Source organism: Acyrthosiphon pisum, chromosome X, assembly GCF_005508785.2.
Source record: "Acyrthosiphon pisum isolate AL4f chromosome X, pea_aphid_22Mar2018_4r6ur, whole genome shotgun sequence".
Lineage (NCBI taxonomy): Eukaryota > Metazoa > Arthropoda > Insecta > Hemiptera > Aphididae > Acyrthosiphon > Acyrthosiphon pisum.
Window position 1 is genome coordinate 31,195,651 of NC_042493.1, and position 26,909 is coordinate 31,222,559.

Consider the following 26,909-nt stretch of genomic DNA (forward strand, 5'->3'; position numbering starts at 1 on the left):
AGTAAATAAGCATATATTATTTAATCAAAAGTTTTAAATTGGCTGTCTTTTAAATTGTCTTATACTTCCGATTGATCATAATGTTTTGATACATTTACATCTCATACGGAGAATATAACCAAATTTGAGAAACAGTTCAGCAATGCTGCAACATATTATACTTGCCATCTGTAGTCTGCAATCTTCTGGCTCATCGAAGAAAACATTTTGCGTGACATATTATCCAATATAATATATTCGGAGGGATTAGCACCTATGCTCAAATTGAGCTGCTTTATACGCACCGTACATATATTATTAGTATAATAACTGCAGGCAACTGCATTATAATAGGTACGAGGGGGCGGCACCCACGTAAAAACAGCAATATAAAAATATCCGCTTTCCGTTCGACTTACGAATAATAATAATATAGCTGCTGTCTCGCCATACACACTCTCTCTCCGCAGCTTGTCTGCGATACAGCAGACAATCCGTCCGGCAGACTGATGGTATGGACGATGTGATATTGTTATGATACGCGTAGGTATACTAAATATTATTACTAAATGTTCAAGTATGTTGTACGCAGCAGGTATGTGATTTATTGGAAAAGTCGGTCCGACGACTAAACGTTATAATATTATTGTACATTTTCACATAGGTTTGAAACGCATAAATACATACATTTGAATATTGTGTTTCTACGCGTATATTGAAATACCGTGTGGTCTGTCGTATAAATCTTTGCAGATGACGCAGTGCTATAAATACTTAAATACGTTCAATGTATTACCTATATAACCGACGAGGTTTGAAAACAATATTGATTTCTCGATCCCAACCTATTATAAAATACGCGTTTCCCTGGTGTAGTATATATTCTATAATACGTATATTAATATAATTGTTATTGTTACACTATGGTCCGCGAGTAGACTCTTCGATGTGGTCGCAACGATGACGATGAACGTCGATGGTCCATTTTTGCGGCGAAGAACACCAGAGACAAAGCAGACGTTGGTGCTGGTGATGGACGAGCAAAGATGAGCAATTTAATGAAAATAATTAACTGTGGCAAGTTAAGTTAATTTAATTAAATTGCCTTCGTTAAGTCGAAAGCTAACAAAAAAATAATTTTCCTATAATCGAAAAAGAGTCATCGAATCCGTATTGTCTAGTTGGTTCTGCATGACACGAAAATAAAATTAACTTAACTGCATGACAATGATAATTAACTATAAGAAATTAAGTCACAACAATAACAATTTCAACTGAATAAGTCAATAAGTTAAAAACAAAAAGCATAACGCATAAGGCGGGGATTAACTCACCTAAATGATTATGATTACCAAACCCTCCAAAAAGCTTGCGATATTAAGTTAATGATTTTTTTATTACTTTGAAATTAGAATATGTTTTATTGCCAACAGTTTTATCTTCTGCCTGGCCCGTCTATTCCGGGAAGACATTGTACTTTAAAAAGTTTAAAGCGTTTTTGATTTTTACTGTTATAATAGTATATTTGGTAATGGATTATTATTATTTAATGTTCTGAATGTTAAATGGTCAATATTATAATAAAGTGAACAAAAACATAAAAAAAAGTTTTAAAAGTAAAACCACTCCCCATCTTTCTACAAAATGCGTTTAAGTCTCCACACACGGTTATAGCAATCATATGATCATACTATGGTGTAAAATATGAGACACAAATTGACGCTATAATATTAATATGCGTCTTAATTCTTAATACAATACAAATTATCTAATTGTATGTAATGTAATTCGAATTCGAACATAATATATCAAACAGTTGAATATGTCCGAGTATATATGGCAGCGGATAATTTGTTTTTATAATCACTGTTAAGCTCTTTAAACCTAAAAGTTTATTTTGCGACTATTATAGGTATATTTTAGAATTTACTGTGGTTGAATTTTTGAAATTTATAAAAAGTTCAAATATGATTCAAGTTTGAAGATTGGTTCAATAGCTAACTTAAATTAGAGTTCATGGAAACTTAAGTTCAGCAAATCCCTAATCTGCAATATGCAGCTCTATAACTTATCGCATATATTCTCCTCAACACACATGTTATTATTATCATTATCCATGGAATGTCCATGGAACTGGATTTCGCACGGTGAGATAATAATTATGCTTAATATGATACTTACAACATGGGTTGTCGTTGAATTTTTGGATTTCGTCATTCATTAATAATAATTAATATTGATAATTATGTAGTGTATAATATTATATTTACCGGCTTGCAAAGCTCCCCATCCGGCAGCCCATCCGTAATGTCCCAAAAAGTCTTCGCCCTTGTCCGGCAAGCAGATGGGTGCAATGTGTGGCATGTACTGCACCGGTCTATCCAGCCTGAGCACGGCCACGTCGAACCGGTCAGCTTGCGGCGTGAACTTGAAGAACGGGTGCACACTGATCTTGCGGACGCCAAACGTGTAAGCCGGCAACGGTTCCACCGCTGAGTTGATAACGTAATCTCCAAGAGTCACCTGTACCTGTCGCGCCGACGCCCTGATGACAGAGAAAACGCATAAGACGGCTGCACTAATTGTTCACTGCAGTTTAGTCGTTTCCAAACGCTTCGACACTATACAAAAGTATGCTATAGGTGTTATAGACAAATACGTTTGTGCTATAGGACAGTTTGCAAATTGAAAATATTTTGAAACGTTAATAATCGGTTCAAAAATTTTAAACGTTTGCTCCTTAGCCCAAAGTTTACGGACGCTTTGTCCTCGAAAAATATTTTGATATTTTATCCCCGCAGGAGATATTAGCCATAGGATGTTTGATCTTCAGCATATTTTGGGGATATTTTAATATTATATGATCGATCGGAACACTCCACTTCAGAAATACTGTGTTTCAACCTAATTTTCATTGTTATTGAGACTAACAATTATGACGATTATTATTTATGAAATTTATTTCAAAATATTTAATGAAGGAGGGTAATTAATTAATTTACGTTAATGAAAGCAATTCTCTTGAATTAATTAAGTTAAGTACCGTACCTATACGATATTACGTCAAGTTATAATAAGTTAATAAACAATATATTTAACCGTTGAAGTTAAAAAATAATATGGAGAAAAATATTAACTTAACTCCATAGTTAATACATGGTAATAATATTGTGCAACATTCAAAATATTTAAACAATAATTAAACAATAGGTTGTTAAAAATGCATCCTACATTATTTCTTTTTTTTTTTATTGCAGACTATAATAGAGTTATAGTAGCCGGTCAAGTTAATAATTACACGTTAGTGTCAACTACTTGTTTTTAAACCCATTGGTACCTATACGGCGTGATTAAAACAAATAAGTAATTTAATCATACGTATAATATAATATTATAGGCGTATGAACATAATTTTTACTCAACGTATTATTTTTCAAAATAAATGGAAAAATACATTTTACCAAAATGGATACTCTATAACTTGTTAAGTTAATTAGAAAACTAACCAATGATTAAAGTTGAAAATTTAAGAAAATTGATTTATTAACATTGTTTGAACTACGTTTTAACTACCAGCTATAACTGTTATAGTTTCAATCCGTTTTTTTTTCAACATAAATGTCCTTTCTGCCATGTATTAATCGGTATAGGACTGTAAGAGTAGAATTTTATTTTGTTAAGTGTTATGCACACTTTGAATTTTCGAGGGGATCACCGATCAGTGATCATTCATCATTTTATTTTAACTGTATCAGTTGGACACCCGTAATAATTCTGGATTTCATGTAACAGGCTGTCAATTGTGAAACCCAATAGTATAAAATAATATTAAATTCACGTATTGGCGATAGAGTGCCGACTTCAGATCTGTAATAATTAATCTGTGACCATTACGTAGTCATTGCTGTACTTTACTCGGCCGTTCCGCAATAAAAGACCATTACCAAATCGACATTTAATTGACTTACCTAAATCGGAAATTTTACAAACTACGACTACTAACTATAGTCTACATTACACTTATTGTCTTACATATAAGTGTAATGGCTGCGATCGACGTAACAGGAAATAAAATAAGTTCCTATTTATGTTCGTTCGGTTATTAATTATCAATAATATATTATTGGGTTTCATTGTCTGGACACTATAATACCTATTAAACTGTTATCCACCGCCTGACCGACTATGAGAATTTATTATTGTATGCAGCTATGGGTATGTCAGTGACCGAGCGCGTATTTAAGAATAACTATCAGGTGGGGGGAGGTAGCACAAGAAACTTTTTTTTTCGTATCAAGCAAAAGTAAAACATCTTTTCTGAATCACAAAACAAAAAGTTACCATAAAATGTCAGTGTAAAAATGAAACTATACCTACTTCTTGTATTATATTAATGGCAGTTAAAATCGACCGTAACACGTCCGTGGACATTATATTTTCATATTTAATTTTAATCTATGAAATGTCTGCGTATACGCAATGATATATTTGATATAGGTATTGAGTAAATACCTAGCTACTAAGCCAAAATGCGTTACAGTTAAATTAACCACATACCATTTGAAGTCCATAGCATGAGCTTATATGAACTTTCAGAATTATATTAGATGTATTTACGACTATTGATATATTATCAAAAAGGTTTTCACGACATTGTCGATTTTATATCAAATATACTATAGAATGAATAGTTTAAGTTAATTAGCTATTGTATTTTGTTCAGTAATATTGAATTTGGAAAAATATCATTTTATTATCTAAACAATTATGATAATAGTTATTATTAATATGTTTGATTGATAAGTTCATTATATTATTACGTCGTACCAAATGTTTAGGAAAAAACATGAATCTGTAACCTTTGGAATGCGTAAAGCCGTAAACAGCGTATCAAATGCGCTAATTTAAATTAAATTATTTTTTAATTTTTGGTGAAATTCGAAATAACAATATTATAGTCAATATCATAACGAATAACAATCGACTTACCTGGCAACACAGTGACCGGCTGTTACTACGTGATACCTGTTCACCAACGAACCACCACACCGACTGGATCCGATGCGAATATAAGCCTGGAATCATACACACATTATAAACATTAATTGATTTATATTTTATACGTTTTAATTGTACCAACATAAGCGTTATAATAATATTGATTGATATCACTGGTTAAAAAAATAACTATAATAATATACCTATTGTATAATATAATTTTAACATTGGCCAAACCTTAAATGAATACATTAACTCTGCAGGCCACATTAATGTTTCGAATCAGTGTTTGTGAAAACGTTTGTCTATATAGGTAGTTTGAATTACTATTATCACAATGTATTATTACAAATTATTTATGATGGTTGTTTTTAGGTTTTCTCATTAATATGTGAATTCAAAGTTCATGTGAGAGAACTACTAAAATTAAAAAAATAGTCCCATAAAAGTTGTGCTCGCTCTTCATAACTTTAAATGTTTAGTAATAAAAAAACTATTTATTCTGGGATATATATATTTTTTTGTGGTATCCAGGACCGAAAGAGGAACTGCTTATGGCATTGCTTCCTCTCCGGGCCCCATAGTTTATTGTTTCAAAAAGTTAATTACGCCAATAGCATCCGGTGGACACGCCCTCGCTGCCTGGCAGACTTTCCTTAGCGTTCGCTAGTAAGTATTAAAGTATGTGTCTGTCAGGGAGCTTGGAGAGCTTAGCCGTGCTCACATAGCTTGTTTATTCAATATCTGACATCAACATTTATAGAAAGTATTTCGATTTCAGGTATGAAAATGAAATATATTGATTTAGGGAAGGGCTAAATATGGAAATTGACTAACCTTTACTGACAAAAAAAGAAATGGAATATTAGAAAAAAAAATGTTGGTAAGGGGGAGGGGGTTATTCATAAACGCCAGCTAAGTGCGTAACTATTAAAAAATAAAACATCTATAAAAAACAATAATTATTATAAATTATAACTACTTATTTATTTATATGGTGAAAATGTTGTGGTTGCGTTACTTATCAAACTATAAAATATACCTATAATATGAAAATTGTTTTACCAAAAATACAAAAATTTGGAAGGGAAATGTGTGCGTAGGCGCATATCCTCCAGTTAACATGGATGACTATGAGTTCACGTTTGATGAATAATATGTTATTATGTTAAAGCGTCTAAAAAGTAGGTGTATAAAAAATCAAAAAAATCACAAATATTAGCACGCAGGTACGTTATCATTTTGGCGCGTACGTGCAGTTTATACTGCAGCGACGTGTCCGTTTGATTTGTGTTGCCTAAAAATCGTTTCGCTATATTATTATATTACAGTTATTAATTACACACATTAATTATATTATGACGTATAAATTATTAATAATAATAATACGTTGTGTTGTGCGCGTGCGCGTGGTACGCATCATAATATTCGCTATAGACGCCGGAGGACTCACCCGTTACGAAACCGGGACCGGCGCCGCAGATTGCTCGGATCCGTTTCACCTTCCGTCGTCCGGATCGATGTTATTAATAATTTAATAATATTATAATGCGACGCGACTGTATAATGAACGTCACAGTATTTCAAACGCGTAAAATATTGCCGTATAAATTATAGGTAGGTATCGTTGTCGTGTTTTAGAAATCAGACGGAGACGGTGGCGGCGGCGGCGGTGGTCGCGTTCGAAAACGATTATTGCGGTAATGACACGCGTCGATGGTAATAATGCATTTTACGATGTTTTCGTTGTGCGAACGGATGAAAACCATTCGGCGACACAATGCGATGGGCATTCGATGGTGTTCGGACCATGAAAATGTGCGGGCAAGTCCGGTTCTATAATATTATACAGAAGACGAAGGGCCAATATTTTTGATTATAGGTATCAGGTAGTGGGCTCCGAAATCGTGTGAAAAAATAATAGTTTTGTCTAGTGTTTTTGTATAGGTAAACGATCTTAACATTGTCAGCGTATGCTTAAATTTATAATTACTGACTGTTAATGTATGTAAACCTATGTTAAAATTGAAATCGGATTTTAAGTAGGTATAAAATAGTGAAAATATACTAATAAATGTTACCAAAAATCAAAATGCAAATATTTATTGCGTTCAGAGTTGTAAATATTATAGAGGAATATTACAATAATAGCATACATCCAGGGTCTATACGTGACAAAATAAGTTTAAAGTAACAACTGGAAATAGCGGAGTTAAATAAGAAGGTTTCCGATTTTATTTTAATTTTCAAAAATGATTCGTATGTATATTATCATAATGAAATATATTTTGTATCTACTGAAAACACTACCCATACAAACTACCCGATACGATTTAAAGGTGTCCACTTAAGTACATGGGTCCCCTCACATCCGTAGTCCCTGGGGATAAACCCACCTATCTACCCACATGATAACGATCTGCATAAACACCCACATATTGATCCGGACTTATATGTGGTAAAAGTATGCACCCAGTCAAGAAACTAAACGGGATCGAGAAGAAATATACTATCGCATAGCATAATATTATTATTAATAGGGCTAGGATAAATATGCATAGGTAAGTTTTATTTTTGTAACGTCCTTTTACAAATTTGGTTAGTTTAATATCCATAAACCACATCGTATTTACGAACTATTGTTTTTTTTTTTTGTACAGTGTTATAAAAAGCGACTTTGTTCAATTTGTTTTAATATCATTAGATACTTTTTCGTAAGATTATTTCACGTAGATAATCTCATTAGAATATAAAGGTGAATTCTATATAGGTATATTTTATAATACAATATCTGTGGATTATGATTGCATATTTTAGAATATTTTATCAAAATCAAATGCATACTTTTCTATTTTATATTGCATAATATAAATCCTATAACCCTAATTATTTTTGAAATTCGTTGTTTTCTGCGACGACGACAACGGGAGGTCGTAAATCAATACATATAATTACAATATTATATTGGCTGATACGTCATGTATTGTTATTATTCTGTTATTGTTATAATATTACCGCAATGGCGGTGACTTTTTTATTCTATTCGGGAAAACTCACGGTGAATTAACGTTAATTTAATAAAGCGAACGACTATACCGCGTTGTATTATCATTATGGAATCGCGACTGGGGCAATATTATGTATGCGAAGTATACAATAAATTACCGTAAACTCTACGAACGGTAGTATGGTATTATTATTATTTATTATTGTTATATATTACAATGTAATAAATATTATATTATTATATTTTATATTTATACTAAACAGGTATTATTATCGTTGTTTTTATGATATTATTATCTTAACATAATATATTATGATATAGGTATTGTTGTGGCTGTTATTTTTTACCTGCCATGGAAAGCTGCCGAACCCAGCTTCGTCACCTCCGACAATTCTTCTTTGCGCTCCTTGTTGCTTGGCCACCGAAACACCACAACCTAGATAATACGCATACGTTTTGATCAAATAAATTGCTTGTTGATTTCATATACCATCCACCAAGTTTATATGTACCTATACAAGTTGGTCCATTCAAGTATCTACACTCATTATTTCGAAAAGTATTAACTTTTTTGAAAATATTATTTGTGCATAAAATTCAATTTTTTTTTATCTTTTTCTTATTTTTTAATATTTATCTCTGTTGTTTGACAGCATATATTTTTAATTTCATATTTAAATATATACTTGTTCCCAAGTAGAATATTTTTCAGAAACATAAAACTTGAATTTCTAAGAGTAGTTACTAGTTATTAATTAATAATAAATAGTCATTTCAAGCTTAGATGAGCAGTGTATAGTGGACCAACATTTTAGCGGGGTACCCCTGTGCCACCACAACACTCATCTTAACTTTAAATTCATGACTATTATATGTAAAAAAAATTGTTCGAAATAATAAATCTATGTAGACACTTAATGGATCATCTTTTATATATGATTAGTCTGATACGGATGTGCTTTTTTGCCACATTTTATAAATAATAAATATGTATATAATATTATTTATCGTATACGCAAGGCTGGGAAAGTCAAAATAAATGTAAATTTTGAACTTTGGAATATGAATTATGAAATTAATTTACTAGCTCGATAGTATATTTATTTCAGATTTGAATTTCTCGCTATTTCACCTAGATTGGAAAACAAAATGATTTTCGGGGGTAACAAAATGTGTAGAAGTTACTATAGATACCTAGTAACTGAGATTCGAAAAATAGTGAAGCAAAAAGATAATTTAATAAAAAAAATATATAAGTATATATGAATAACTCATTTTGTTTAAAAGTTAAAATGTATTCGACTTTAACTTGTTGAATTCCCTGCCCTGCGTTGAATATAAGTGTGTGTATAATATTATGAATCATAAGTCTGGTATATAGGTAAACATTATTATGATGTGTTTATGCATTTTTGTATAATATAACGATAGATTCAAAATGATGTAGTATTTACAATGATATATATTCGTCTAGGTATATAATATTATGACGATCGTGTAGTGCACCAAAACCACTTTCTAAATACTTGTACTACCATACAAACATAAAATATTATATACTATATTATGTAGGTATATTAAATATTGTGTATCGCGTGTATTCTATAAGTATATTATGCTCATTATTGGTTTGGGGCTACAAAATCGGCCTTGTATTTTGGTTTTTTTTAATTTATAGCCCAAAACCCATTTTGTTACGTATAATATCAGCTGACCCGGTCAAAAGGGTTTTTATGGTCGCATTCAAAATCGTTATACTCATTTTGTTCAGTAGGTATATTTATATTTACTATAGATAATATAGTATAATATTATTGTGGTATGTTATTATTATTATTATCACATAACAACTCGTTTTTACAACTACAGTTAATATTCGACGGAAGTCTCTGTTTTGTGTGTGGACGCCAAAATATAATATGTATAATATATAGTATTATAGTACATTATTACAATATTCTGTGTAATACGTACAGGCGTTATTATCATTGCAAACATCATTGTAAACCAATCAATACCCATATAATATGATACTTATTTTGTATATTAGACTCGTCGCAAATATTGTAAATTGTAATTGTTATTATTATTATTATTATGATTCCAATTTAGGCAGGTACGCGTTTTGATGGCCTACCGCGGTGAAAACAACATAGGTATTATTTTAATACGCTGTGTATTGTTCCCATAGTTGAAGTGGACATAAGTTTTAATGATTATGATGATGATAACTATAATATGGTTAGACTACAACAATAACAGTTTTTGTTCGGTTAAAAGTTCATTTGGTATTATAGTTATGAATAGTTGCTACTTGTTGATGTGATATATTTTTTAAGTCATAACGTTAGACAGCGTTTTGGTATTTTTACTTTCACTGTGGTGCGTATTTTCGTATAGGTAAAATATAAATTTTAAGCTCATGTTTAAATCATAATATAATGGTTAGGTACTATACCTAATGATATCATAACATAATAATATAATATCGATATAGGCTCTATAGTCGAAGATAACAATACTATTTTATATATTTTATTGGCGTACTTCCAATCACTGATCGCACGATAATCATATTAATAGCTATTACGTAATACGAAAATATATATTTAATTAAATATTCACACGTAAGAACGTAACACTAATAATAGTAAATTGCTCACGATATTTGTCATTGTCGAAAGTTGTTTCGAGAAATTTTTACTTTTTTCTTAATCAAATAATATAAGACTGAGCAATTACAGCCAGAAAGGCGTTACGTATAATATCCGCCGGTCTATAATATACAACTGGAAATCTATAAACATCGTTTACAATAACATTATTTTTATATCGGTTCGATTTGAAAGCGTCGCGTGCGTTGAACAATATATCGTATAGGTAGCATTTATGTCTGAGTCTTACATAATATTATTATAATAATATTTTAACATTATTATGAACTTCATAAAATACACAAGCCAAAATAAAACGTGAAGTGTTAACCAATATTTCAACAACGGGACGAAACATCGATCGAACCTTTTTCTTTCGAAATTCTTAAGAGTCATAGTTTCATAATTATTGTTAATGTCTAAATATTTAAGTACTAAGAATACTTCGTAATAATAGGTTAAACAAATTAAGGGGCTAGAAAGATTTGAAAATTATATTAGTTAATTATAATATATGATAATTTGTTTTTCATTTAAAGACAGATTATTGTTTTCACTGTTTTCAGAAGGTGTAATAAACGTTTGGAGTCTAAACTTTAGAAATTTATTAAACATTTTTCGGCGTAAAATTAAGTTAATTATAAATCTGAGTCCATATTTTATCTAAATATAGTTTTCTTCTTTCAAATAAAGAACAAAATATCAAAATCTGACTATTCCACGAGGTGACATTTGGAAAGCAGTTTTTATCGTTGAAACGGTTTGATTTGATTGGTTTCTAGATTTTGCCCGAATTGTTCACACCTTAAACCCTATGGGCCAAGGCTCTGACATCCTTAGGTATACAAGCTGAAATGTGGACTAATATGGAGCAAGTGTAGCACTTTCAACGTCAGCAATATTATTATTATATGATATTAATTGTAATAGCTCCTGTGTTAGAAAACATTAGCTCGTGAGTAATCTATATCTAATTATTTTTTTTTTTAAACTTAGTGACTCCATTACACACATTTTTCTATCAGAAGATCTAGTCCATTGTAGCACGAAATGGGAGGAGGGGGGGGGGGTAAATATCCATTATATCTTAAAAAAATGTATAGGTAATACCAAAAATGTGAACTAAATTACTACATTGTCACGAACGGTTCGGCCGGATGGGATAATATTATTGTCGGAGATCGACTACGATAATAATAACTACGAACCACCGTCGATATTGTACATTATTATCACATTATTGCCGTTATACGAAAGGCCACTGCATGCGTCCTTCGAACGAAAACTGTCGTTGCTCGTAACAAACGGAAAAAAAATTCGCTTTCTACACAATAATAATAATAATAGAGCGCAGAGTTCCGCTTAATGCGATCACGTCGTCGGTGCAAGTAATTTTGATTATACTAACCGATCGATTCCATAATAGATTATTTTTTTTAATTATCCTTTATTAATGTATTTGTTCAATACAAAATAAAAACAAAACACTGTGGTTTTTAATAACGCGCATCCACTACCTATAATCGTTGGATTAAATTTGTCAACGCCTTTAATAACTGCAAAGCTAAATTTAAAGCTTTCTCTTCTATGAAGTAGAATTACCGACAGGTAAATTTCTAGCTTGTTGAAAACATCGTAATAGTTATTGTTCTACGTCAACATTTTGTCCATTCAGTTTCAAGAAAAAGTAAAATTTTGTTCTCGATATTCATTAATTTGCTTAGAATGTTTTTAAACGTTGTATAAAATATTATAGGATGGGATAGTTTTAAAATTAATCCTAAGTTTCACTTTGCGAACATTTTTCCTACTTATCAAAACAAATAAGTAAATGTATGTTATTTTTATAATCTTTTCGTTTTCCCCACATTTATAAGTAAAAAATTAGAACAATTATTATGCACAAAAGGACAATTATATAATAAGTGCATATGCGTTAATCGCCGTTGCATAAATAACTTGTTGATACGATTTTAAAATAAAATACCGTGTAAAATGCACTAAAATTCAGATTTTGGAAAGTATTTACACAAATATATCAAGATGAAATGAAAAAAACTATATTTTAATCATTTTAATGAGTTTCCAAAAATTATAAGTAAAAAAAATTTAAAAATATTTTTGAAAATGTGAGTAAAAAGTTTTAATTGATGTAAATTATGGAAAATACCAAAAAAAGACTTTAAAAAGACTTTAAAAAAAGGTTTTAAATCAAATTGGTCGGTACTTACCGAATATTATATTATGTAGTTCAATATTTGTGTTGAGAAAAGTTATGTTTTGAGATAAGGTAAAAAGAATACATTTTTCTACAAATGCACAGGCCAAATCATAACCCAACCTGCGGGTACACCAGACAATCATGAAGACGTGTTTGCAGGGTTTATATTTTATGTACGGCTCCTGAAGTCTTCGTCGAGGACACAATTCTAGTCGAGTTAATAAATAATCAAAATATAGTCGATGGCGGCCACGTGAAGGTAATAATATATTATGTCCATATACTGTAGTATAAAATCACACAAACAGAGGGATACTTAACCACTGTCGAGTAGATTATTATTGTTATTGTTAGGTACCTATATACTATTTATTATTTAACGCACTCGCCGTCTATAATATACAGCGCGAATACGCGTACATAAAATGTAGTAACATACCTACATCACATTATTATTATACCTGCAACCGGCCAACAATAATGAACAATAAATTAATATTAATATTTGTAGACTAATCGTCGCAATATTAATATAAATGTATTATGTTTTTACATAATATTATTATATTATATAGGCGTACCTTAATGTTTGTTATTATTATATTATGCCGGTTGACATTGACGACACGGCGTGAATGCGATATTGTTGTTAAACGGCCGCACGCGTTTGTCGTAATAATAAAAATACAATATAGTATTACTATTATTAATATAATAAAAATAATGACGACGACGATGACATAGAAAGCCGAATATAACGACGTTATAATAATATATTATTATAATAAAATAATCGATCAGTGGAAAAAAAATCATCCCCTCCACCACCTACCCTCCAACGACTTCGGCCGCCATCCGTCGGGTGTAAAAGAATATTATGACGTTATAATCGCGTTGTTAATATCAGTTTTTTTTTTAATTCGATCAAACCGTTTCGACTTGCCTGTCTGTCGTCAGTCGAGAAACCGCTTGTCTGCGCGTCATAATAATGTGATAATAATAATTTACACGTCGGCCGCGTTTATAATATTATAATACGATATGACAGTGCCCATAGTCGTAATCCGGAAATTCTTCGCGATATACTAATACAATATAATAGTACAACAACGATATTATAATGTACAGGTTTTATATGTCAGGTATATACCTACCGATTACCGGCGCAGTGACCGCGGTGACGATTTCCCCGCGAAAATCGCGAGCCGCCGATATTATATTATTATACTACAGACGAAACGTCGTGAAAACCGCATACGATTTCACCGGTTTTGCTTTTTGTCACAGTCTCGGATAGACTAGACGCGACGACGGAAATCCGAACCGTAATAATAACAATACCTAGGTAATGATTTCGTGACGCCGATCTTTGGATTTCATCGATTTTTTTATTAAGGGGCCAGCTCGGGTGTCCAAGGGGAAATATTTAGGCAATACGCAATTTCGTTGCCCATGTAATTTTTGTTAGTCTTCAATGACGATTAGTGTGAGTGTGATTGTAGCGGCTATCTATGCACGCACTGAATGTGCGCACATATCAACGGTGGCACCGCCAACCGAAAATAAAAAACATGATTTTTTGCTCAAAACATGCTTTACAGGAAAAACTCTCACGCGTCGTAAAGTGCTCTGGTTCCATTATTTATTTTTTTTGTTTGTTACAAAGAAGATAACTTTCTATAGGGCGCATTGGACTTCGACTTTTCATCTCTTTGCTTAAAACAAGCATAATAAAAATTACAAAAGCTTGTGAAAATTCAAAATCGTATAACATGGTTTAGTAATAGAATTATGAAAATCCAAGTCCAATGCACGTTGTGTAAAAAAGTGTTTCTCTTTCAAAGCAAAAAAAATTTATCGAAATCGGATCACTGTACAAGGCATGAGAGTTTTTCCTGTAAGACATGTTTTTGAGCAAAAAAACCGGTCACGTGCTGGCCCCTTAAAATATTCTAAATTTTTGCGACCCCTAGGCCCTAACACGCAAATACGCCAAGATTATCTTCGACTATAGACTGTAAATAATTTATTATAATATTAAATCGTGTTACCGCGTTACCGGTTTATCGACAACGATTTACCTACAGATTGGATGGAATGGTTTACCTAATGATTAGAAATATCACGTTTGTTTTGATATAAAAAGTATATTATTAAGATTCATATTATATGTTTGATTTTAGCGTGGGTTATTGTGTATTTGTGTAAAGCTGTATTGTAAAAGTTATAACTTGTTTGGTGTTAGTTTAGTGTATAATTTATTAACAGAATAATTTTTGAGACGTTAAGTCTGAGTAAAACACTCATTATTACAAAAACTATTAATATTTTTTTAAATATTTTTTTCGCATAATTTGTAATAGTTAAAACATAAACCCTTTTTCATACACATTTACATATTTTATCGATATTTATAATTATAATTTTTAGTTTTTTAATTTCAAATTCACATGAAGAATGTTTTTCTAAAAATTGTGTATAAAAATTGAATATTGAATGAGAAAATAAGTTATAGTTAGGTGGTTATAACTTTTAAGTAATTTAAGTTTAGATGAGTGGAATGAAGTGGCACAGGAGTACTCCGCAAAATGTTGGTCCACTGATCCGTTCATCTAAGATTAAAATACTTAAATAGCTAATAAAGCACTCGTTCATAATTCGATTTCTATGTAAGTATCAAAATACTACGATAAATATTCTGATTAGGAATATGAAATTAAAAATGTTCATAATATTATTATGTATTTTCATTAAAAAATGAAAACTAAACATTTTTTTTTTTTTTATATGCTATTTTTAACTATTTATAAATAAATTTTGTTTTAATGTTAATATTTTTTGTGGTGATGTGTGTCTAACGTTGAAAAAACCAAAATTATTCTGTATAATATTATGTCGTGTCGTGTCTTTGGGCGACGGTTTGTGAAGTTTTTACAGAAGCAGGTCGTAATAATATAATATATAGTATAAATATATTATGTATTATGGTTATTATACAGTTTGTAGCGTTATCGTTAGACAGAAAACGAAGAATGAAAGAAAAAAAAAACAGTATAAGTAAAGTGATGTACAAGGTGTAATAGGCAATAAAACCGCGGACCGGCGGTGACTTACTGGGATCGTTAGTCACTGGGCCATAGTCGACCGGCACCGACGCTCTGTTAGTATTGATAGCAATATTTTCGTTCGTTTTGGCGGAATTTCGGTCGCAACAGACGTACAGGAAGCCACCACAGGTGCTCTCAATGTAACCGGAAGCCATCCAGCAAGTTAACAAAAATTCACATCTTCCTGTATTGCACAAACTATTGCGTTTGCTGTCTACGTCCAAGTCGGTCCATTCATCTGCGAACATCATCCACCGTCTTCACCTGATCATTTTTTTTTACATTTGGAACAACTGTTCCCAAGGTAAGGCTCGCTCTCTCGCTCTATACGTCGTCACATAGGTATATACGCCGAAAATGTGCTCGTGGCCGATATGGTCGGATGTAATCGTATATTATATATCATATTACTATAGTCGAGTTGTTATTGTTTTATTATTATTATTATACTATAAATGTCGTACTCGTTTAATATAATATTTTATAGAGTCTTTCGGGGTTGTCGGTGAAAATAAGTCGTTTTATACAGAGTCCGTGTCCTACCAAACTATTATTATTAATAATTAGTCTTTTATAATTATTGCATACGTGTTTAGAAATTAGAATACAACAGTTGTTAACATTTTTGATGTCATCACTCACTCGGTATAGGTAGGTACAATAATATGTTAATAATTTTATTGGTGTGTTTAGTGTCAACGAAGCCTCTGTGTTATAATATACTCATACTCATGTCTGTATAATAGTGTTAACCGTGCAACTATAATATTATATTATTATAATCTAAATATTATTATCAATAATTAATAATTAATCAGTCAAAATATTATTAATCTGCATACATAGAACCTCCTCGCATATTTTAGTGATGAGTGATTGAGCTCACTCAATACCAATATAGGTAATTATATGAGAAAACTATAGAAAAGTGAGTTGTCAACAAACGTACATAAAATTAGTTGTATGTGTTAATTTAAAAGTTATAGATAGGCTTACAATTTTAAAAATTGAGAGGACAATTTGTTGTTTCCGTCTTAAAAACGTACAATATGGAAAATTTTTCGTTCAACACAATCGTTTTTGTATTTTCATCTTAAATATCGGAGGGAATCGATCTATTGTCAAACTTAAAGGTAAGAATATTATTATCTAGTGCATCTGTCATATCATAGGCTTTTATTGATATTTTAAATTTAAATGGGAGTTATAACTATATGTAAAATATAGTACGATTTTAAAATGTAAATATCAACAATAAGCCTATGAGACATCTATGATAATATTCTTACCTTTAAATTTGACAATATTGGCCAATTCAATTGAATATTAAAACCACAACATAATATTAGTTCCATTGAACGCACATTTACTACTATACTATAATAATATGTCTGTAAAACGGAGACAACACATGCGGGCCCGTCGTGCTTTTGACAACAAAAAAAAATTGTTTCGTATTTAATACAATATTCATAAATCATAATATTACAATTTATAATATATTATATTGGAATAATATTGTAGTTTCGGGAACGATTGGCTGCAACTGCAGATCAATCAATCTGACCCGATTCACTTTTTTCCCACAGCGTATTATTAATTATCCTTCGTGAGTCGACTTATTAGTTGATTTCTAAATTAATCATGCACAAAAATACCGGATTTAAATGCTCCAAACACATTACCTAGGTACTCACTACTCACAATTAAAAAAATATATATATATAGGAAATTATAGGGAACACCGATTACATGCCTAACCCACACGGGACGCACAGGTACTACACAATAAAATTCGTATATTATATTATTATGTAAGCCCCAAATAGGAAAATATATTATTTTAATCTCTCCTTTCTCGGCGCTATATGTGTTAGACGTATATTATGTACCCATAATGTATAATATAATATGTATTCGAACGGCGTGTTATCGCTATCTGTTGAACACACACACCTGTAACATTTGTCTCGGTGGAGATTTGAACACGAGTGATGTGTGCCGTATCCCATTATAATACGCATGATGGGATAATATATAATATTTGTTGAGGATGCACGCCACGATAATGATAATAATAATAATAATAATAGTATTACGTTTGTCTGCGGCTAAAGTTTTGGTCGTCACGCCTTATTGTTATATTATGCCGTATAAAAACATAACACGAACTCGTCTCCAGACGGTATAACTATAATAATATTGTCGTAACGAGAATCACACACACCCGATTATAATATTACATACAGGGTGATTCGCCGAGCATGCTCAACCCAATTTTTTTCAAATCATAACGGACCTTTTCACCGTAAAATGTTAAACCGAAGATTAAAAAAAAAAAATGTAGGTACCTATATAAAAATCAAAATTTAAACAAGAGTTAGGTATTGGAATGTATTCACTAAGGATAGTGCATATAATAATATAATAATAGTCCTTGAAAATGGTTTTAAAAAAATGTAATATAGATGTAATATTGGGTCTGCTCTTTATCATACTCAGACAGTATTTTAAAAGTTATAAAATGCTGATAAATTAATATTAGTTGCCATAATTTTCATTTTATCATAGCCTCCAAATTATCATCCAACATATATAATACGACACACGTGTTACCTATTATTCTCAGTATAGGCACCTACACGCAAGTAAATAATTCATAATCTACTAGTTCAAATTTCGATTTAGATAGATGTGTCGTTCCTACCTGGTACATGAGCATTTTATGTAAAGGCATCCATAGCTTTTAAATGTACGACTTAACCTACGGATAATGCTCATTAGAAATAAAGGAGTTGATATGTATCGCCTCGGGTCCTTAAATGGAGCATAAAATACCCAAGTACCAACGTGAAATATGGTCCTCGGTTAGGTATACTTACACAAATTCCCAAAAATAAGGATTTGAATAAATGGACATTATTAAAGAGTGAAGAAAATGGGCTCAAATGTGCTCGGTGATTCACCCTGTATATATAAAAGCACGAACCGGGCTCTAAGGGCACGTTACGGTATAGAATCGTCGTAATATATAATAACCCTTGTCCGTCAGCGTTCATCGGTCATCAGGTAGGGAGGTGTGGTGGTGGCGAGGTGGGGAGGTCCCGCGAGAGGTTTTGAATATATTATTATATTACTATAGTATTGTCGTGTGGGGGGTACTGCTGCGCGGGGTTGTGGGGGAGGGGGCGGTTGTTGTGACGATCGTTGACACCACATTAGATTAAGGATCGAGAATCCCGAGGTCGAGATCCTACCCGAGGTCAAGGCACCGCAGCTGGTTTCTGGGGTCAAAAATCCCGACCGTCGTCGCAGCAGCAGCATCAGCTCACAGTCTATGTAATACGCAATCACTGGTGTTCGTCTTGTAGACGACTTAACCGTATGATAATAAAATAATATTACTATATAATGCTAATAATATTATTAACTAATTATATATCGACGACGAAAATATAAAAATAAAAATGTAAAGTATATGTAAGTGAAATAAAATATTTTCATTTCTATATACACGGATATCCCGGACCGCGGTCCAAGGGTGAACTTTTCCAGTATATATCCGCGGTCGGGACGCCGATGATGGTGGTCTCGCTCGTCGTGACAGACTTTCAATGTATATTATATAAAATGGTATTATAATATTATTATACTTTACCCCGATCGTCTGTCGTGTACAACTCGCAATCCGCCGCCGGTGCGACGATGATCTCGGCCGGGGAGGGGAATTGTCGTGTCCGGAAATCGATAGTACCTTATGTGCGCGCGTGTGCTGTCGAGTCGGTTTACGGGAAAAAGCGAAAGCGTCCTCCGGTGGGAAATCGAACGCCGCGTGTTTATTCGCCGTTAACTGTTTATTTATCGTTTTGCCAATAGTATATTATATACCTCTATCTACCTTATATTATTATTAGACGTGTTTTTTTTAACGGCCGTCACGATCTTAACTTTGACTTTAACGAGCCGTCATCGCGTCATCGTAAATATCGGGTGCGTGCGTAACACGTCCGGTAGGAAGATTACGTGAATAACGCGTGCGGAGCACACCCGCGGCACTATACCGCGGTATTAATGTCGGTATATTAGGTATATATAGTCATATAGACACTCTCTGCTGCGGCTATCGGACGAGATTATTTATCATTATTCTTATTCAGTTGTGTAACGCAATCAGGACCGGAACGGGTGTGTGTAATACGGCGCTGCAAAAAACCCGCCCGGTGCAGTGTACACAACGCGCGCGCCGTTAACGGGACAAACCGGTAAGCAACGCGGAGCCGCTCGACCAGACTATTCGCTGCTTTCATATTATTATTGTTGTAGTTTCGTACCTACCTTTACGAATATTATTATCGTTTCTCTCCGTGTAATACCTTACGGTTTGTGCAAGAAAACACGTTTTCCCCCTTTCGTATCGTAATAAAAATTGTCATCACTTATGACATTATTATTATTATTATTATTATTATTATTTACGTCACTTGATAATATATTATTATATTCTAGTGGTATAACGGCGTTTGTTTGAACGTCGTTATTATCATTAAAATAAATATTATCAGTAGTATAATATAGGACACGTACATCACCCGCACCCACAACTACCACCCCTCCCCCTTCCCCACTCACATGGCCCACCCTTCTAAAAGCGCGCTGGCACTGACCTTTGACGTCATCGGGCTGCGAGACCAACAGGTCTTGGAGTCCGTTGGGTCCACCACCGAACGGCGCCTGGAGCGTTCCCTGGTCAATGGGGTCCCGGAACACGAGTCGGGGACTCCTAGGCCCCATGGACGGTGGTGGTTGTTGTTGTTGGACCGGGTACTGGGGTAAATAGCTGAAAGGCTGTTGCTGTTGCTGTGACAGAAGGCCTGGTGGCACGGCGGCTGGCGACCACGGGTTGTTGTTGTTGACGATGTTGTTGTACGCGGGTGGCGGTGCGTCGTGCGTGGGCGGGAACCTGAGGTACCGGCGCCGGAACTCGGCGGAACGGTCCCACGTAGTGGCCGCCGCGCCGTTCCGCTTGTGGTGGTACGGGTCCGCGGCGTACCGGTAACGCCGACGGCGGTTTTGCTGTTGCTGCAGGTCGGCGGACAGCGAGGGCCCGTACTGCTGCTGCTGCTGGTATCGGTGGTTGTTATTATTGATATAGTGGTACGGTCGGATCATTCCGTTCGGGTATGCAGCTACCGCGGAACGCCGGAAACGTTTACGCCGGTACAGCTGTTTGGATGCTGACAAACGTGCCACTGAAAAGTCCACAGCCGTGTCCGTGGTGTCTGCAGCTGTGTCCGTGGTGTCTGCAGCTGTGTTCGCGATGTCTGCAGCCGTGTCTGCGGTGACAGCAACGGAGCGTCGGTACCGCTTGTACCGGAACAACTGCTTGTACGTGGACGACTCGGCTGTCGAAGGGGCTGGAGTACGGCGGAACCGCTTCCGCCGATACGATTGTTTGGACGCCACCGAGGCCATTAGTTGGGCGTAAAGGTCTCGGTGTCGCGACGACTTGACGGCCATCTTAAACAACCGGTTGTCATGATTGCGCTTGTTCCGCCGGGTTTTGGACTTGTCGATCGAGCACATCTTGCACGCGGTCGAGTTACCGGCAATCATGGGAACTGGTTCGGCAAGCGTCGTCACGTTCTTCAGCGGGTCGTCCACGTACTGCCAGTCCTCCACGTGTTCGTCGAACTTGCTGGGTTTTCCGACCGCCGTTTGCCCGGCCGTCTCGTTGCCGCCGTTCGTCAGTGGCGATTGCGTCGGGTAATCAGCAGTGGCAGCGATCCACGACGATGGGGACGACGACGACAGTTCGGGATTGGAAATGACGGTCGTTGTTGTCGTGCCGTTATTATTGTTGTTATTGTCGGACCCGAGACATCGATCGGCCAACAACATCACCGCGGCCAGGGTGGGTAAAAACACTAACAAACACCTGTAAAAATCATTTAACAGATATAACGACCGATACATTATGTTGTAGGAAAAAAATGTGCAGAAATTAGGTAAAAATGTATTACGTCACAAGTCACGCTCATAAATTATATAGTTTGTGAAAACCGTTTTACGCAAAAAGAACCTGTTGCACTTGAGTAAAAAAGTTATTTCATCGTTATAAAATCCGTTGTTTTTGAGTTTTTCAACTTAAATAAACTTTAAATAAAATAAAATATCTCTACGACTCAGCAAATATTATTGTCGTCTGTATAGTGTATACAATTTTGTTTCTCAACTATGACTGCGTAGCAAGAGTGACAAACGAATGAAACGATTAATGTTCGTAGGCGTCCTCTTAATATATTATTAGGACCCTTTTATTCTGAAACGACTTGTGAGCAAACCGTTCTTCCGGCGTTGGTCACACATAATATCATACCATGTTATAAGAGACATCCGACCAAAACAAAAATGTATTATAACATAATATTTGTATTTTTTATTTAAATAAATTCATATATTATGTAATCCGTAAACTATAATATATAGGTATTTTAGGGTTTTGATCGTGAGAAATAAATTGGTGTGCGATTGGCTATTAGTTATTGCCAGTGTTTTCCTACAAGGTACAAACAAAAATTAGCACCGGAGATGATATTATGCATACAATGACATCAAGATACCTAAGAACTAAATTATTTACTCGCCAAACGACACCACGCATTTGTTACTTATCATTGCGAATATACAATTAGAAAAAGATACAAAAAACACACCCCCTTACATCAGATGCAGACAAATCGATTTTGTACCTATTTATAACGTTATTTGTTATTATGACTGCATCATCAGTTTTTTAATATCAACGCTGTGTCATCTATAGAGTTTTCTACCCAGACCACGGTGTGGATTTTCGTCTAGTATTATTTTTATTTTTATTTTTTCTTAAGTATACTGTAACGCCATAATTTAGAATAATATTTTCTATTCCTACATAGTCTCGTACACGGTTGTTTAAAAATCTAAGCATCCCCTCCCCACACCATACTAACATTTTTATACATTATAATAGTACCTACCTACGTATCTACGTCGAAAGTCGATAATGTTTTTATTTAAATTTAAAAAGGCGAATTTTTTATGTACTCGTATTATAAAAAATCTACCATTATCAGAATTAATAATATTATTTGTATTGATACCACGTCTATTATTTATGACAAGTCAGAGTTAAATCCAGGTCCCTATTAATTTTAGTGTATACAAACGCCGCATTATAGGTAAATTAAAGTCATCCACTGCATGTGCCTGACGCTATAATGATACACTGTGCACTCGGAAATCATGACAATAATATATCGGAGGAAGGTATATTAATTTATTATAGTTACCTCAGACGATTGCATCTCGGTGACATGGCGAACATGACGCGAATATTACGAATGACCGGTGTCAACGCGAAAACGCTCCAGCCATTTATTTATGTGAAAATTAAATATAATACCTATACGATATTATGTAATTGGGTACGTGAAAATTAATTTGAAAAAAAAATTATTTGATAAAGCTCGATCGAAAGAAAAATGAATAGCTTTTTTTAAAAAAAAATAGAAACACGATTCCTCGGACACTAATTTACTATAGGAAAATGATTACGTCGATTTGATCGTTATTCGCGAACTGCTACAGAAGACGGTTGCGGACCGGAAGACGACGTAGAACTAGTGCTGTGTTCTCGGGCCGGCATGACGGCACGAGCGGACAGATCGGACTGATGCGTTCGGAATCGGACTTGGTGCTGCTGTTGGCCGCGGACCGTCGCGTCGTCGGGACCAAACTCCCACCACCAACGCTGCCGCAGGAGCGCAGTGCCGACGGCGGCGGCGACGGCAGTGGCGACAAAAAAAAAATATGAATAATAAGGGAAAAGGGAAAAAAATCACCGGGCCCATATATTACAGCTATAATAGTAGAAATACAGCTGCACCGAGAACGGAAGGAACGAGAGGAAGAAGAAGGAGAAGAAAGAGGAGGAGAAGGAGAAGAAAGAAGAGGAATATAAGAAGAGAAGAAGAAGAGAACGCGCGCGCACTCGCACACACAAGTGAAAACCACTTTCATTTGTTATAAACTTTCTTTTGCAAGGTCAACCGAGGACCGGCATTGAAAATCCGACCCCCCTCCCCCGCCCCCTCACTCGCCGACAACCCTACTCCGATAACGCATATGTTATTGTATATACCTATACCTATTACTTTACGCTACAACTCTGCTCGCTTATAATAATAATAATATTATTATACTCATCGCCGCCGCCGTCTGTTACGACACACACCAGACCGGCTGTTGTTTAGGTGTGTGTGTGTGTGTGTGTGTACCTCTGTCTTTATGTGTGTGCACACAACACGAACACACGATTTTCGTAAACACTTTCACTGTGTGAGTATATAATAATATAATATAATGTGATACGCGTTGTATATTGTAATGATGATAATATGCGCACGCGGCACGCCGGATGCATGATATAATACTATATTATAGGTACCTATAGTATAACAATGTCGTGTAGACAATATAGATCGGACTTATGGACAGATCATCCCTAAAGTAAATACCCACTCGATATCACTGTTACCAGTAGACCCCCTTTGGCCCACGTCCCATCTTATATGAATAATGGGTACCTAAAGTCGCAAAAGGGTATAAGAATTTTCACTTTTTTTGTATGAACGAAGAAAAAAATAGCAGGTCTCTATAGAAATATTGTACACCTAGCAACGTCCGATGTTTTTTTTAAATTGGTCCGGGTGGCTAGAATGAATACTGTCAGTGGTCCTACGTTTATTAAAACAGTATGTACTTATGGTGGGCTAAAGGGGATGATGCGCAGATCATAAATTTACTAGCGGCAGATATAAAAGCCTTAAAAATGAGATGGACTGCGGGACGAACTTGGTGATTCAGAGGGTTATACGATACATGCGGAAGGACTTGATAGTAGCTGCAAAGGTCTCTTGTAATAATCGAGTTATTGGCTCATGGATGTGCACACGGGACTACATAATTATTATTAACAATTACGTATATCGTATTGTATTATATGGTGTGGATCAATAATAATAAATAATAATCAATAGGTACAACTCGCAAATTATATTTAATAATCGGTTTCAATACTACAACCATGAGAAATAGCGCGAAACGCACCCTCATAATAGGACGTCAGAGCGAAAATCTGGAAGGAGTGTCATTCCTTTAGATATAATACGCAATACAAAAATGTATCTTATAGACCCAAGTACGTTATATTTTATTGTATAATATGAGTATAATCGCATTAATCAAACATCTATCACTTGTGTTTATTGTTTAACTATCATTTAGAGATGTTGTATTATATTATAATATAATACTTACATACAATCTAAATATACAATAAACAAAACAAGAAAACAAAAAAAGGAAAAAATTAAAGTTACCACCCGTCTCTTAAATTGTTCTTATTTTTATACATTATACTTTATTTATTAATAATTATTCTTTTAACTTACATTTTAGATTCTGAGTGGAACGATGAATGTATTGATTTTACAATGATGTGTGTTTTTTTTTTATTTATTTTTTTTGTGTCTGTGTACACGATAAGTAGTCGAAATAATGCTACGATTTTAAACTTCAGTATCTGGTTCGATCAGAAAGTGAATATCGTTGGTGCATTGAGGAGATAAAAATTTTAAATTTCCCAGTAGTTTTCAAAAGCGCCGGGAAAAACAAAAGAAAAATTAAGGAAAAACAGGAATTTTTACGCAAAATCGATTTTTCACAAAATTGAATTTGGTTTTTGGTGTAACTTTAAAAAAAATGACCGTAGATACATGAAATTTTGACTGAATGTTTATCTTAGCATTTTCTATACACCATAAAATTTTCAAAATATTTTGATTTATTTTGAGCTCTTTACGGACATTTTCATTTTCCATTTTTTTTAAATTTTTTTTCTAAAAATATCAATAAAATTTTATTTGTTGGAGAAAAAAGCTTGAAAATTTAATAGAAAGCTCCTAGTATATTGTTACAATGACATTTGAAAAATATTAAAAATCCTAAGTCACAGTTTTTTTTTATAAGCATTTAAAGTTCAAAAAATGACAAAATATGGAAAAATCACGAAAATTTGCAAATTATTTCGAGTTAGAAATTCATAAAAATTATTTCCTTATTTTGTTGTAATTCAAAAACGAATAACTGTAGATACATGAAAATTTTACTGAATGTTTATATTAGCATTTCCTATACACCATACAATTTTGAAAATATTTTGACTCTTTTTGAGCTGTTTACGGACATGGTCAGTTTTCAATTTTTTTAGTTTTTTTTTCTATAAATATCAATAAAGTTTTATCTGTTGGGCCAAAAAGTGTAAAAATTTAATACAAGGCTCCTGATATATTGTTACAATAGTAGTTGAAAAATATTAAAAATACATAGGCACAATTTTTTTTTATAAGTATTTAAAGATCGAATTTTGACAAAATTTATCAAATTTAAAATTTAATAATTATTTCGTAGTTAAAAGTTTATAAAATGTTCAATTTTTATATCTAAGGATTAGAAATGTAAAACAAGATTCCACCTAAGTAGTTAATTCTGTTACCAAAAAATCTAAAAAATACATAAGCACAGTTTATTGTTATAGTCATTTTAAGTTCGAATTTGGACGAAATTACATGTTAAAAAACCTAGAATAACTATTTTAGTTATTTTATTGTGATTGTATAATATTACTCGTGGGTACTTGAAACTTCTAAAGTATACTATTATGTATCTATGATAGTACCACGATTTGTTGTTGATGTATAACGCGTTATAAGTACCTAATAGATATTATGATATGATTAATTTGGAATTTATTATAGGTACCTATTATAGGTCAATTTTTTTTAATACCATAGACAAGTATATATAATTCTAATACATAGACTGATATACCGTCTCCGCTCAGA

At 33.5% G+C, this 26,909-nt stretch overlaps 1 protein-coding gene across 2 annotated transcripts in view; it reads right to left on the reverse strand.

Moving 5' to 3' along the window:
* The window catches only part of LOC100167464, a 34,644-nt gene extending 10,946 nt beyond the window's left edge, over positions 1 to 23,698 (reverse strand). Inside the window, exons 1-6 of one of the 2 annotated variants that reach the window (XM_001945829.5) lie at positions 23,295 to 23,698; positions 20,631 to 21,901; positions 15,974 to 16,204; positions 8,332 to 8,420; positions 4,969 to 5,054; positions 2,250 to 2,524 (exon numbers count right to left, since the gene is read on the reverse strand). In XM_001945829.5, the coding sequence (XP_001945864.2) occupies positions 2,250 to 2,524; positions 4,969 to 5,054; positions 8,332 to 8,420; positions 15,974 to 16,204; positions 20,631 to 21,901; positions 23,295 to 23,329 (1,987 nt within the window). In that variant the 5' untranslated portion in view covers positions 23,330 to 23,698. The remainder of the gene's footprint in view (positions 1 to 2,249; positions 2,525 to 4,968; positions 5,055 to 8,331; positions 8,421 to 15,973; positions 16,205 to 20,630; positions 21,902 to 23,294) is intronic. The other variant, XM_008191630.3, reaches the window with a different exon arrangement.
* Between the last annotated feature and the right edge of the window lie 3,211 nt (positions 23,699 to 26,909).